Source organism: Bubalus bubalis, chromosome 6 (genome assembly GCF_019923935.1).
Source record: "Bubalus bubalis isolate 160015118507 breed Murrah chromosome 6, NDDB_SH_1, whole genome shotgun sequence".
NCBI lineage: Eukaryota > Metazoa > Chordata > Mammalia > Artiodactyla > Bovidae > Bubalus > Bubalus bubalis.
The window spans coordinates 69872758-69888624 of NC_059162.1; the positions used below are offsets into that span (position 1 = coordinate 69872758).

General features: G+C 36.9%; 1 protein-coding gene across 3 annotated transcripts in view; it reads left to right on the forward strand.

Annotated features, from left to right (window-relative positions):
* ERICH3 (glutamate rich 3) overlaps positions 1-15867 on the forward strand; it is a 127156-nt gene that overhangs the window by 42942 nt on the left and 68347 nt on the right. The window contains exons 4-7 of one of the 3 annotated variants that reach the window (XM_025288445.3): positions 1062-1133; positions 2743-2871; positions 8093-8251; positions 14699-14917. In XM_025288445.3, coding sequence (XP_025144230.1) covers positions 1062-1133; positions 2743-2871; positions 8093-8251; positions 14699-14917 — 579 coding nt within the window. Of the gene's footprint in view, positions 1-1061; positions 1134-2742; positions 2872-8092; positions 8252-9659; positions 9827-14698; positions 14918-15867 lie in introns of those variants that run through there. The other 2 variants (XM_044944845.2, XM_025288446.3) reach the window with 2 other exon arrangements.

A 15867-nucleotide genomic window follows, 5' to 3' on the forward strand; every position in this document is an offset into this window, starting at 1 on the left:
AGTGGGTAGCCTTTCCCTTCTCCAGGGGATGGAACCCAGGTCTCCAGCACTGCAGGTGAATTCTTTACCAGCTGAGCTACCAGGGAAGCCCAGGACTAGGATTCAAATTACAGTTCCACCACTGACTAGATGTGTGACCTGGGGTAAGTTCATGGTCCTCTGCCTCAGTTCCTTCATTTGTGAAACTAGCTGCTGCTGCTCCTAAGTCGCTTCAGTCGTGTCCGACTCTGTGCGACCCCATAGACAGCAGCCCAGCCAGGCTTCCCCATCCCTGGGATTCTCAAGGCAAGAACACTGGAGTGGGTTGCCATTTCCTTCTCCGATGCATGAAAGTGAAGAGTGAAAGTGAAATCGTTCAGTCGTGTCTGACTCTTAGCAATCCCATGGACTGTAGCCTACCAGGCTCCTCCGTCCATGGGATTTTCCAGGCAAGAGTACTGGAGTGGGGTGCCATTGAGACTGCTTAGCAATTGGGATTGTTCAAGAAGAGACGATATTCATGAAGCACTCTCCCAGCACTGGGACAGGCACACGATGTGAGCTCGATCAACAAAATTACATTTCCACGCAGTTCAGCTTTGTACTTTTATCAGCATTACATGCATTTTCCATTTTTAAAGCCAAATCTTTTGGAACCTTATTTGAAAAATTACATTCTGTCCCGTTTATATGGATGTGCCTCAAACTTAAACCATTCTCTTTAAGGTTTATAATGCTTCTGAATTTTTGCTTTGAAGGAAAAAAAACTTTCAGACAGCATCTTTGTGCATAAAACATTTTTTTTTTTAATTATTATTTAGATTTCCCCCTAGGTTTAGAAGTGAAATTTATGGGTTATCAGTAGGAGCACTTTTAACTGCCTAATGTATGTTAGGAATTGGCTTTCCAAAGAGTTGTACCAATTTATATTCCCATGTGCACACTTATGCACATGATTCTTCTCCATCTCAGTGACAAGAGGGGTAATTGAGAATACCGTTAGCTAGTGGGGTTATTTTCCTCTCAAAAATTCTTTACTATAATTGATATGATGCTTTCCTTCACTCTTTCCTCTTATTTAGCGTTACCATCAGCTTGAAATAAAAAAGAAACTGGAGACCTTAGCTAGGAAGGAGCGAATTCAGAGATTTAAGGTAAGGAGTTCCATAACTATTTTACTTCATAATATTATTTCATAATTTTGAAGGTCAGTGGTACTATTATTGAAGCTCTTTGGAGTCACTTTATTTTGGGGTAACTCATAACTGACATCAAATGGTTCCACCATATTTGAATCTTGGCCACTGTTATTGTGGAAGATCATAACAAAATAGTAGCTACTGTACAAGAGAAACTGTATAAGGCACAATTAATTCAAAGAAAAACTTGAAAATGTCCTCAAGTTTGAAATTTTGCTTTTGTATTTCCTTGATTGATTTGTGATAGAGGCCAAAAGATTTGTTTGTCATAAGAAGATAAAAATAGATGGTGATGTTCTCAATGTTATCGAAAATGGAGCATTTTAAGAATTATCCAATGGTGCTTTTTCATGTGAATGTGACCTTTGAAAATATATGGTAGGAAAGATCTATATTAGCAAACAAAACATAAGATTTAGAGGTTTTGTGAAGTCATTTAAAAATTCCTGTTTTCTACTTTTGCATTTGATATTTCTTGTTTGCAGTCAACTTAGGAAATGTATAAATTTAAATTAAGAGATGAGAGATTCAATTAGGCATGTTTGAAAGGTTTCAGTTTAGGTTGGCAGTTTTACTCAATTTGTTGAGTCATTCAAGCCCACATGTTGTTCTTCATTTTCAGTGTAGTGCTACAAATGTGGGACTTAAGACACATTTCACAAACTGATGAATATTCGTGAAGCTTCTGTGGAATAACTTGCAGTAGGAAACAGTCATTTTCCCTCTTGCCTGATGGACTCAAATCTGTCTATTTTATCTTGGTCAAAACATACTATTGTTATAAAAGTGTTGTTAAATAACAGACAATAGGTCAGTTTCTCCGGATCAGAAAAGTTGGTGTGGAAAGATTTGTAGTTAAGTCAATTTTGCCAATAGTGTTCTCTGTCAAGGAATGATAGATTCTACAGTTTATCTGCTGAAGTGTTGATGGAGAAAATAGTTACTGGAAATGGTTTCTGAAACAGTGTTGTATTCACTCTTGCCTGTATGGCCAGACACACTAAACAGGTACATGGGCATGTTGCAACATTGGCAGAAATTCCTGATAGACACTTTATTTCCTCCTTGTACAGTTTTGATTCATCACAATTTTCACCTGTAGCTGCACTTGGCAAAAGACTTATATTTTAGGCCCCCATTATGTCATATATAACCTTTTGCTTATGGCATTATTTAATTTTTTTTAAGACAGAAATGTAATACTTTGTGGTAGTGTCTACTGATCAGAGTAGTGAGGAACATTGTGCTTCTTTAGTGATCTGCTTCAAGCAAATTAAACATTATGCTAAAACTAAGGATACATTGCATCTGTGGCTATTACCATGAGCACAGCTATTCCTTTAGGTAAAGCATACTCAATTTCTTGCCTTTCACTACCATACCCAACTCTCTAATACAGCTGTGAAAACATCTCCTCGTTATTATGATGGTCCTCGGATGGAGTACTTTTGAAAAGCACGAGAAAGAACTTCTCTACTCATATAACATTTCTTCTCTGGCAGGTATTAATTTAACCTAGATGAGTAATTATGCATTGATTTGTTAAATCACTTTCTTATTCTAGGGAGAGCACACAAGATGGACCATAGAAAATAACATAGCCCTCCTGTCTCCCCGCCCCCCTGTTGGCCCCAAGACTAACCGTGGCCATAGTGTTCTGGTTGATGAAGGGCATTCCAGTCCAGTAACACCGGTGAGTCACGTCAATCATGCTGACTTGCACCATGCCAATAATTAATTCATGATTTCTTATAACTCTCAGGAAGAATGCTCTCGGGGTACATGGTTGTATCATCCTTATAGTCTTATATCCATTCAAGTCTGTGCCTACTGAATGTCCCACCTTCATCCAATGTCACCACTCTTAAATCCATTTTGTTACTACTAGATTAGTTTTCTTGAAGTGCAGATTATTTGTTACTTACATGCCCAAGTACCTTCACTGGCTCTGTGTCGCCTATAGAGAAATCCAGACTCTTGCAATTGACATTTAAGACCCCAAACCACATGACATCAATTTAGCTATCTTAATATTTTTCCTCACCATTACCCTTTAGCACCCTATGTGCGAGTGTGCCAAGTCAGTTCAGTTGTGTCTGACTCTTTGCAACCATATGGACTGTAGTGCAGCACAATTGAGCTGTTGGTTGTTCCATACATGTTCTATATTTTCTGACTTCTGGATCTTGTTCTTGCTATTCTCTCTACTCTTACCTTATCTGTAAAGGTTTTTTATGCACACAAATTCAATATACTACAGAACACGAACCGGATACTTACATCTGAGCTTCTTTTATCAGAAGTATATGTCATAATCTAAAAGAAAAATAATTAAATGCACAAAAATTCTATTAAAGAAATCACACACCCCTACATTTCATTCTAGTTCAATTCATTTACAACCTAGGGGTGGTATTTGCTTGAAGGAATAGGTAGCTTGAAATAGTATAAATACAGGAAGAGATTTGCAAAATATTTGCTGGCAGATGATGGTTTCAGCTTTCAACAAATAGCTTTGATGACATCTTTATTCCTGCTTTCTGTGGCCTAATATATTTCCTTGTTAGCATGAACATTTTTTGGATTGCATAGTATTTATAGAGGTATTGCAGTGCTTTCACAGATTATTGAAGTAGATTCATCACATATAGTGTTAAGCTTTGACATTTTTCAAAGGTAAATATGTTTTGACATTTACCGATGAACAGCTCAAGTTATAAAAAGCAACTGTCTTTCCTTTGTTGTTACAGAATTTCCAGGCTTCATTTAAATGTATATGTACATAAATATTCTTTCATTGGGTGGCAGATTCACTAGAATCCCAAAAGCTTATCCTGGGTGAAACAAAAGAAATAATCAAGTTCCGTTTTCTATCTTCCCACCTGTTTAGGGAGAAAAAAAACCCTTGAAAGGCTTTCTTTTCAATTTTCCAGCTGAACAGCCTCAATAAGTAGTTTATGATACATCCAGGAGATCTTAATGTGGCAGGAGTGAGAAAGTAATTTAAAAATTACAGGAAACACTGACACCAGCACTTTAGCAGCCTTTCTATCTGGTAAGCCAGGATCCCTCACTTGATCATCCCCTGCTGTGCTTCTGCCCTGGAAGGGATACCTATTGTGATCTTGGAATTGTACTTTGCATTTTACAGAAATTCAAGTCCTTCTTTTTTGTTTTCCTGACTTGCTTACATATCCTCTAAACTTGACTCCTGATCTCTAGGTGCTATTGGGATGAAGATAATCCTTTGGGGATACTGCCATCCCTTTTTCTCTTTGAACTTTCTTGAGTGAATAAGGAAAGCATACAGTGAATAGTTACTACACTTGATCACTAATTGCACCTGGACTTTCAAAATAGCATGTAGCTTTTAGCTGCACCGTGCCATTAAAACTGTGGAGAGTCATTCAGGTAATTTTGTACATGCATGGAAAATTCACCCCCAGAGATCTTCTTAGAAGAATTAGAAATGCTCAGCTATGCTGAGTAATCACCAGGTAGTGAATTTCAATTCACATTCTGGTACAGTTTTGAAAATGTTAAGCTACAGTGCCATATTTATTCCCAGAAAATACATTATGAACAGTTTAAAGTGTAGCAAATTTAAGGTGGCTTCTGATGTGGACTATAACAGTTTGTAGCTCACAGCTGTTAGTTGAATGGTACAGATTTGTTTTTTAGAGATACATGTAATCAGTTAAACATTTGACTGCCACATTCATCTAACTGAATGCAAATGTGGGGAAGTAACATTTAGAGCACAGCAGCAAATAGATCATGTTTTAGTTTATAGTAACCTGCTTTCCAAATCCTACATTCAGTGTTTCTGTATTCAGTTTGATTTTTAGACAGGAGTGAGTCTTAAGGCATATTTCTTTCACAGAGATCAAAAGAATTCTTTTGGATAATCTGATTCCCTTTTTCAGAAAACATCTAGTTTGATTTCTCTTTGTGGGTTTTAAGACCTTGCACCTTTCGGCTCATAGAGGCTTATGTCCTATTTCTTTAAACTAAATGTTGTTCTAGTCAATCCACTTGGTTTCCTGTCTAGATTTGTGTGCAGAGACCAAAATAATGACTTTAATGTGAGGATATGCTCCCTACCTTAAGTTTCAAGTCCTGTGCTATCTCTACTTTCTCAGTCATAAAAAGCTCAGACTCCTTTTGTGTCACTGATCTGCCATATTTAGTGTGTTGTCTTCATCCACTCAAGCCATGATGGCATATTTTTGTTGTTCAGTTGCTCAGTCATGTCCAACCCTTTGTGATCCCATGGACTGCAGCATGCCAGGCATCCCTGTATATTACCATGTGGGTATTTCAGCCCGAAAGAAGAGGATAGGGTAAAGTGAAGACATTTTTTTTTCTTTCTAAGAACATGATCTGGAAGTTTCATATATCACTTCTACTCATATCTTATTGGACAAAACTGAGGCATACGTCTATATAGAATTGGAAGAGATGCTGGGAAATATAGTTCTTATTTGTTATAGCCATGTTCCCTAATGGGCTTCCTTGGTAGCTCAACTGGTAAATAATCTGCCTGCAATTCAGGAGACCCCAGTTTGATTCCTAGGTTGGGAAGAACTCCTGGAGAAGGATTAGGCTACCCACTCCAGTATTTTGGGGCTTCTTTGGTGGCTCAGTCAGTAAAGAATTTGCCTGCAATGTGGGAGACCTGGGATCGATCCCTGGGCTGGGAAGATCCCTTGGAGGAGGGCATGGCAATCCACTCCAGGGTTCTTAACCTGGAGAATTCCCATGGATAGCAGTCCATGGGGTAGCAAAGGGTTGGACACGACCGAGCAACTAAGCACAGCACACATGTTCCCTAATAAATGTTACATTACATAAAGAAAGGAAAGCAGATCTTGGGATATATTACTTTTGCTGTCCTTCCCATGTTTGGTTCACAACTGATTCTTCTTACTTGGATGTCCAAATTCACCATCCCTTTTTTCTATTTAACATTATCCTTTATTGCTCATTCATTTGGATAAAATGTAACTACTTCTGTGAAACTTTCACTTTTAATACTTGTCTCATTGGCTTATTCCAAATAACTTTTAGTTCTAAGTTTGTTAGTTCGCAGGTATTTTGTTATTATTATTTCTTTGGTAGTATTTGTGTGGTTCATTTGGCACTAATTGTCTTGTGTTGCCAGTAGATTACTGTTTCATCTCCTCACAGTGACTAGAGTTGGAATTCAATAAGTGCTGACTTAACAAAAGCAGAGCTTTAGCAACGTATAACATGCTTGTCAAGATGGTACTAAGATCAATTTTTGGTGGTGGGAGCAGACCTATCACCATTTTTTATGTATTTATACAACACTTTTCCAGAGTTGAATATTTGTGGTCACTATTAGAGTCAATGTAATAAACCTTTTTTATAAATCATTTACATACTATCTTTCTTACACCCTCTTACCTAAATTTGCATGTATTATTCTTAACAGGTTTACCAGTATTTTATTGTAATAGAACAACTGGGCCAAACATTTTGTTTTTTTCCATTTTTGAAACATTGCTGATCTTTACGCTAAGGTTACAATGTTCTGTCAGTGCTCCCACAGGCATATCTAATGCTCTGAACTGGCACTTTTGGTGTTCTCTGCAGTACATTCTTGATTAGAAAATGCATCAGTCAGGGTCTCAGCAGGAAACAGATGGCTCACACAAATAGGGTAATTAGGACGAGTTTAATAAAGAAACTATTTAGAAAGATGTGGGCAGGGTTAAGGAAAACCAACTAGGGATGTAAAGCATGCTGGGGTGAACACAGTGGGAACCACATCATGTAGGGCTAAGGGGAAAGGGAGGTATTGGATACCAGAACCAGCAGGCAGTTTCTGGAAGAAGACTTCCTGAAGAGCTGTGGACTTTGGTGGAGGGACCCAGTTGGCCCATCGTGACCTTGGCAGGAGGGTCCAGCAGCATTAGGACCCCAGTCTCCTTCCCTCCTGTCTTTGATCTCCTGCCAGTGTCTTTCACTGGCCAAATCCCACTGGAAACCTGAGGTTAGTTGATATGGTCCATTAAGAAATGACTCCCAGCAGCCAGAGCAAAAAGGAGAAGGCAGAGAAGAGGAGCAAATGGAAACCATCTAGCTTGGAAAACATCTCTAAACATCTACATTTTGATAGTATTTTCCAAAGTTGCAAGTCACTAGTTCTCATTTTTGTTTTCCTAATAGTTCAAGGAAGAGATTGAATAAATAAATGGTAATGCATTAGAGGTAAGCATTCGCCTTCCCTCATTTTGAATCATATTGTCTGCTTTTACTTCAGCACTAGTCTTAAGGCTTAAAACCTGGAATGAGTTCATTCTAATCATATGCCCTAGGTCTCTAAAATCGGAACATTATTCAACTTAACATTTAATTGAACAAAGGGCTTCCCAGGTGACTCAAATGGTAATGAATCTGCCTGCAGTGTGGGAGACCTGGGTTTGATCCCTGGGTTGGGAAGATCCCTGGAGAAGGGCATGGCAACACACTCCAGTATTCTTGCCTGGAGAATTCCATGGGCAGAGGAGCCCGGTAGGCTACAGTCCATGGGGTCATAAAGGGTTGGACATGACTGAGCGACTAAAATTTTCATTCTATGTACAGCATCAACTAGGCATTGTCAGTGAGTTTACAGTATGAATAAAATACAGGAACCTAACAGAGAACATCTTTATCTAAAATACTCTATTGTGGCATTTAGGTATGTAGAAGACTTCCACACCATATGTTTTAACAAATACATTGGGTCATAAGGGTATGTATAATGGAAGGACATAATTAAAGTTTAATCTGTTCAGTAAAAAGGCACCATTAATTACTCTAGGCAATTTGTTGAGTTATTAATTGGTTCTGGAAACATGTCAAGATACTAATTTAAATGGAATTTTTTTCCCCTAATTGTCTAGACAGCCCCTCGACCATACACTGCTCCTGGAAATATGCAGCCTCCATTTCGATTACAACCTCTTCCCAGTAATTCTGCAGTACGAACTGTTCCAAAGATAACTTTGGGATCCAGATCAAAAACCTCATTGCTGGAAACTGAAACTCCATTTCCCATTGGGGTAAATGCTTTTTCTTCTCAGTTTTTAAGATGCTAGATTCAATTAATCTGATCAATGAAATTTATATTGTGTACTTATTAAACACTTGCTCTGTACTTCTGTTTAATTATATTTTACTTTAATTGGAGGACCTATAATTTCTGGGTTATTGGGAAAAATAGTAAGGAATAGACTTGTAATAATATAAGATGATCTCTCATGAACTTGAAAGGTTGTATAAAAACAAAGAGGATCTTTTTATGGCTAGATATGACTTCTAACAGAATAGACACAGTGTTGACTGCTTCCAAATTTTAAAATGCATGAAACCTGGAAAATGAAAATTTCCAAGAATAGGTTGGCATTTGCATGCTGACTTACTTTACCATCAGTGTATGAAATTGCTTCAAGTTTGACTCTGGAGAAGGTTGGATATAGAAGGAAAAGAATGTCTGTCTTAAAAAAATCCTGAATTAATCACACTCGGAAGCTTGACTATGCTTCTTTTTCAAGGTTATGTCTCAGGTAATTTTCACTTATTTTAAACAGAGCACAGGAAGGAGGCAGGGAAGTCATAAAACATGAGTTACTCTAACAGGGAAGGACAATTGGGACATTTAGTAATTAGAAAAGGTATTGTTTGTATTTCTAAGGCCAAGAAGAAACATTTGCCAGCTTAAGAAAGAACCTGTGTTATGAGTACAATTGTACTTATGCTCAAATGGGTGAATTTAGTTCCATTTATTATTAGGAAACATAAGACATATGAAATTAAGATGTTTTTACCTAAAACTGACAGATGACCTTGTCACTAAGAAATTAATTGAAATAAATTATCTTTTACATTAAAAGTATAAATATAACCCCCAAATGATAAATAATATTTTAATCCAACTAATATGTTTTTTAGCTGGTGAAGCACTTTTCACAAACCTTACTTTAGTTAATTTAATAGTACATTCTTGAAAAGAAGGATAAATTAAAAAGTGGTGGCATTTTGTCTAGGGAATACTACTTAGAGCTGGGCAGAAGTTATTGGGTCATAAGCCAATTCGGTTGACACTTTCTAGGATCTGATCTCCACTTTAAATGTCCAGAGATTTCCCATTTCAAGCTAGTGTCCAGGAATGGTCAGGTCCTGAGATATTGTCTCAAGCTAACTAAACTAAGACATGACAAGCCCATTTTTGTCACTATTGTAAATCAAAATAGGGAGTCAAATCATAATTAGGGGCCATTAATTCACCACATATCAAATAAATCAAAGCTTATAGAAACAGTACATTTTCCCCTTGTAGGCAGACCTAGATGGGAAGCCAGATAACAATAAGGTTGCCTAGTGAGTACGGAACCAGAATGAGGGGATAAGGTAGAATGGAATGTTAATGGCATCAGGCTGTCTTAGCCTGATGCATCTGTCTCATCTTAGGAATGGGCTTGCCAAAGGTACCAGAAAGCTCAAAGGTCTTTGGCTAAAGCCCTCTGAATCCTCCAGGGATAACTTTGCCTTTAGGACTGGAAATATTCAAAGTCCAATGGGTGGGATTTCCTCTCCCTTAGATAGTACTCAGATGGGCACTCTCCATGTTTGCCAAGGTGATTATATTCTTTTCTAAGTTCCTATTATCTATTAACTCTACTTGATCGGACCCACTTTCTGTTAGATATGTGACCATTATCAATCAGGTAATATTCAATTTCTTCTGACTAGTAAATGATTTTTCTTTTAGGTGATTTTCCAAATCTGCTCTGAGGCACTGGGTAGATTTATTAATTAAATCTTTACAGGACCTTTTATTTTACCATTTCCAAGTTTGGGAATGTGAATGAGTAAGGGTTAGGTTTAGGGTTAGGGACCCTAACCCTAACCCTAACATTTAATGGTAGCTTATGATTCATGTTGAGGTTTGACAGTAAACAACAAAATTCTGTAAAGCAGTTATCCTTCAGTTAAAAAATAAATTAATTAAAAAATGGTGGCTCATATGTGCTGACAAGGTTGAGATCAATTCCATGTTAATTTCAACCAGCTAAACTTAACATTTTTCATACAGTGGAATTTAATTGGGTACTTACTATTGACTGGGTCCTGCTCTAGGCATTAGTAACATATCAATTATCAAAGCAGACAATGTTCTCTGACTTTTTGGAGTTTATACTGCGATGTACACAGTCAAAATATACCGCCACGAAAGACATGTAATTCTTTCAATGGCATTGATGATGAAAATTACTTAATATAAAATCAGACAAGAAATTCCTAAAGAATAATAGTTTGCATGACTTCTGAGTATGTAGTAAGCACCCACTAAATAGTAAAAGATATGTATAGGGGAATAGTTTGAAGGTGTGACATACTTAAGTAAGTTGAATTTTCCAAGTATTAGGAGCAAGGATCTTTGATTTAGGCAAAAGCAATTTGGTCAAAACAGATTGGATGAGATGCTGTTGAATAAATTAATGACATGACTGAAAATGATTATACTTGGAATGAGAGTTTCTTATACACTATTGATAAGAACAGAAATTGGTACAACTATTTGTGAAGGCAGTATGGGAATATTTATCAACATTTTAAATGAACATGCTCAAGCATTTTAGCATATTGGAATTTATTCTAGGAACATACATGCATGTGAAGAGAAATAGATTCAGGAACTTTAGAATTATAATATTTCCAATAGTGAACGTTTGGAAGACACCTAAGAATTTATTGTTTAAAAATGTTGTAGCATATTAAATAATATTTAAAAATAAGGTAAATTATTTATACTGCCATAGGGAGATGTCCAAGATTCTTTGGGCTAGGAAAAAAAGAAAGTTATGGAGTAGAAGTTTAATTTTTAAAAAATTTACTAAACTTCATTACCAAATAAGGCATGCCAATGATGGATAACTACTTAGAAATTAAAAGTAGAACCTCTCAAGACCAAAAAGTTCTGAATTTATTGATTTTATTGTTTTATTATCTTATTTTCACTTCTTTAATTTATATTTGTTATTACAATGTCAGTGCACACCAGCAGAGAAAAATTGGAAAATGTAAGAAAAAAATGAGAGCATAAATAATACCTGCAACATCAAGCAATCTAATAATTCTAAGCCCCTTGGTGAATATCTATCTAAATACCTTCTGTTCATATAAATGTTGATTTCAATCAAAATATGAAGTACCCATGCCTTTATTTAATCTGCTTTTGTTTAATAGCAATGAGAATGTTTGGGGAATGACTTCTCTTTCTTAAAAATAACTTTTTACAGTTTAAGCATCTCAAAATAAAAGATAAATTGGCTGAAAATAAATTTAAAACAATACTAAATAAATTGGTATAAGACAGATTTAAATGATTAAAGATAATCTAAAGTTTGAAAACTACCTCAGATATATAAAAATTATCAATATGCGAAAATTCAGAGGCTCAAATACATGTGAAACTAAAATTTTTGATTATACATTAGGTACTTTTTAGTCATTAAGGTACTAAATGTTGACTAAATTTATATGCTCCACCCCCACAAATAATCCAAATCCTTAAAGGCAACCCTGTGTTCAGAGTCTTCCAGTCATCCCTGATTTTATCAAAATCCATATATAAATTATTTAAATGAAATGTATGACCATGCTGCATGGAGCTTTTTATGTCAGGACTCCGAAAGAATAGATTAACAATATTCTTTTTAAAGCTTGATGAGAATCTTTTATAATAAAGCAAATTATCCTTTTACTGATGGACTTGGTAGTTCAACTAAATTTTTTTTCTCTTTTTGTCAAGAAAAAGCATTTTATTTTATATATTGCAGTGTGTACATGTCAATCCCAAGCTGATCAATTAAATTTTTTAGACATATTTGTGTGTGTACCTGTGTGTGTATATCCTATTACACACTTACATAAATGTACTTGAGCAGTTAACTGGGTAAAATTTGTTCTTACAAGTTAAATTTCTAGGTAAAAATAACTTGACTAGAGACTTTGGGTCAGAGTCAAGGTTTTAGATTCCTTGAAACCATATTATCAAGAAATGTTGTAACACCTGGATGGGTGAAATCAATGTAAAAGAAAAAGTGCAAATATCCCATCATTGAGTGGACTACCCAATCCTGTCTTGAAGTACAACACTTCAAACCTATTGATTTTAAATTGTTTCACTGTACTGGGTCCTTGTAGATTTAATGAATCACTGAGGTAAAATCCTCAAAGAGCTATAAAAATGCCATGATTATATGTTTGGTTTAAAATATATACTTAAATAAGTTTATAAATCCATGAAAATTGATTTCCTATGGATACTGCAAAATGCCATTTTTTAACAGATTGAGGTGTCTTACATTTGCCTATTAATATCAGTTGTGTTTGTATATAATGTCAATGCCTGTAATTTTGAGTTTGTAATTTTGAATTATGTTAGGTTACCACTTCTACTTCATGCATTCTTATGTCATGAAATGTGATTCAGTTCAGTTCAGTCGTTCAGTCATGTCCGACTCTTTGCGACCCCATGATCTGCAGCATGCCAGGCCTCCCTGTCTATTACCAGCTCCCGGAGTTTACCCAAACCCATATCCATTGAGTCAGCAATGCCATCCAACCATCCCATCCTCTGTCATCCCCTTCTCCTCCTGCCTTCAATCCTTCCCAATATCAGGGTCTTTTCAAATGAGTCAGCTCTTCACATCAGGTGGCCAAAATATTGGAGTTTCAGCTTCAACATCAGTCCTTCCAAAGAACACCCAGGACTGATCTCCTTTAGGATGGACTGGTTGGATCTCCTTGCAGTCCAATGGACTCTCAAGAGTCTTCTCCAACACCACAGTTCAAAAGCATCGTTCTTCTGCACTCAGCTTTCTTTATAGTCCAACTCTCACATCTATACATGACTACAGGGAAAACCATAGCCTTGACTAGACGGACCTTTGTGGGCCAAGAAATGTCTCTGCTTTTTAATATGCTATCTAGGTTGGTCATAACTTTCCTTCCAGGGAGTAAGTGTCCTTTAATTTCATGGCTGCAATCACTATCTGCAGTGATTTTGGAGCCCAGAAAAATAAAGGCAGCCACTGTTTCCTCATCTATTTGCCATGAAGTGATGGAACAGATGCCATGATATTAGTTTTCTGAATGTTGAGCTTTAAGCCAACTTTTTCACTCTCCTCTTTCACTTTCATCAAGAGGCTTTTTAGTTCTTCTTCACTTTCTGCCATAAGGGTAGTGTCACCTGCATATCTGAGGTGATTGATATTTCTCCTGGCAATCTTGATTCCAGCTTGTGCTTCATCCAGCCCAGCGTTTCTCATGATGTACTCTGCATAGAAGTTAAATAAGCAGGGTGACAATATAGAGCCTTGACATACTCCTTTTCCTCTTTGGAACCAGTGTTGTTCCATGTCCAGTTCGAACTGTTGCTTCCTGACCTGCATACAGGTTTCTCAAGAGGCAGGTCAGGTGTCTCAGTTTCCCATCTCTTTCAGAATTTTCCACAGTTTATTGTGATCCACACAGTCAAAGGCTTTGGCATAGTCAATAAAGCAGAAATAGATGTTTTTCTGGAACTCTCTTGCTTTTTGAATGACCAGCGAATGTTGGCAATTTGATCTCTGGTTCCTCTGCCTTTTCTAAAACCAACTTGAACATCTGGAAGTTCACAGTTCACGTACTGCTGAAGCCTGGCTTGGAGAATTTTGAGCATTAGTTTACTAGAGTGTGAGATGAGTGCAATTGTGCAGTAGTATGAGCATTCTTTGGGATTGGAATGAAAACTGACCTTTTCCAGTCCTGTGGCCACTGCTGAGTTTTCCGAATTTGCTGGCATATTGAATGTAGCACTTTCACAGCATCACCTTTTGGGATTTAGAAAAGCTCAACTGGAATTCCATCACCTCCATTAGCTTTGTTCATAGTGATACTTCCTAAGGCCCACTTGACTTCACATTTCAGGATGTCTGGCTCTAGTGAGTGATCACACCATCATGATTATCTGGGTCGTGAAGATCTTTTTTGTATAGTTTCTGTGTATACTTGCCGCCTCTTCTTAATATCTTCTGCTTCTGTTAGGTCCATACTGTTTCTGTCCTTTATTGAGCCCATCTTTTGTATCTCTAATTTTCTTGAAGATATCTCTACAGGGCTATTAAGTGGGGCTCCCCTGGTGGCTCAGAGAGTAAAGAGTCAGCCTGCAGTGCAGAAGATCCATGTTTGATTCCTGGGTTAGGAAGATCCCCTGGAGAAAGAAACAGCGACCCACTCCAGTATTCTTGCCTGGAAAATCCTATGGATGGAAGAGCCTAGCAGGGGTTCACTGGGTTGCAAAGAGTCGGACACGAGTGAGCGACTTCACTTTCACTTTGTTTGCCTGTTAATATCAGTTGTGTTTGCCTGCAATGTCAATCATAGTCTTATCTGTAATTTTGAGTTATGTTGGGTTACCAAATTTGTTTCACTCATTCTTATGTCATGAAATCTAATTATAGGGCAAGAAGGCAATGATGAAGTTCAGGAACTCCATGGACAATTCACAGGGAATGAATCGATACCAATTTCCGAGCATTAACCGTTACATTATACCTATTCCTCCTCCACTTCCTCCCACCAGTGGAAAAATCACAAGAGAAAATAGACCTGAAACATGGAGAAGGAGAAGATTTCGTCCAACCACTGCTCCAAATGGCTTAGAACCTGTCTTTACTAAGGTGATTATGGAATCAACTTTTCTTTCATTAATTTAGTACCGATTACATTGCACTATTAGATTTCTAGATGTGCAGTAACAGAATCTAGGGAAATTGATACCAAATGACTTGCATAAAAAATATAATAATTTTGTAAATATAGTAATTGTAAACTTGAATGAATCCTAAACCAGATATTTGAGTAATCCAGTTGAATAATTTAGCATAATTGACAAAAAAATTAAGTAAATCTTATACTCAAATTTAGTTTGTACTATACCCATTTCCAAATCATTTATGTCCTTCAATTTGCCATTAAATCATGTCAGAAAGTATTTAACATTTAATTTGTGAATATTCAGTAACATATTGAAAACTGCAATGTGCCATATAAAATAATAATTAAAACTCACTTTTAATAATTTTTGGCAAATTACTGTATAATATTTCTAAATATTTTCCTTTCCATGTCCTTAAAATATATTGTTTTGTTGTAATCATTCTTCAAAATACTGATAAAGAATGTAGCTCTAAGGGCATTTACACTTTTACAGATACAGGCTAGTATGAAGGTCAAAAATCTCTTACTTTATAGTGTAAATACACAACCAATAAGCTGTTATATGCAGTTTTTGTGGTTACTGGCAACTGGCTGGGTCAACATTTCACTGTTGGAGAATCAGGGAGTGAAGTTCCAACCCTGCACATTGATAGTATGCTGGCTCCTCAAAACCAGCCTAGTTCAAGCGCTTTATTTACCCCCATCCACATCTCTGTCCTAGCAGCTATCCTCACCAGTAACCTTCTCTAAAAATTGTGACTATCTTCCTCTTGCTTCCCTGGTGGCTCAGATGGTAAAGCATCTGCCTGCAGTGCGGGAGACCTGGGTTCGATCCCTGGGTTGGGAAGATCCCCTGGAGAAGGCAATGGCACCCCACTCCAGTACTCTTGCCTGGAAAATCCCATGGACT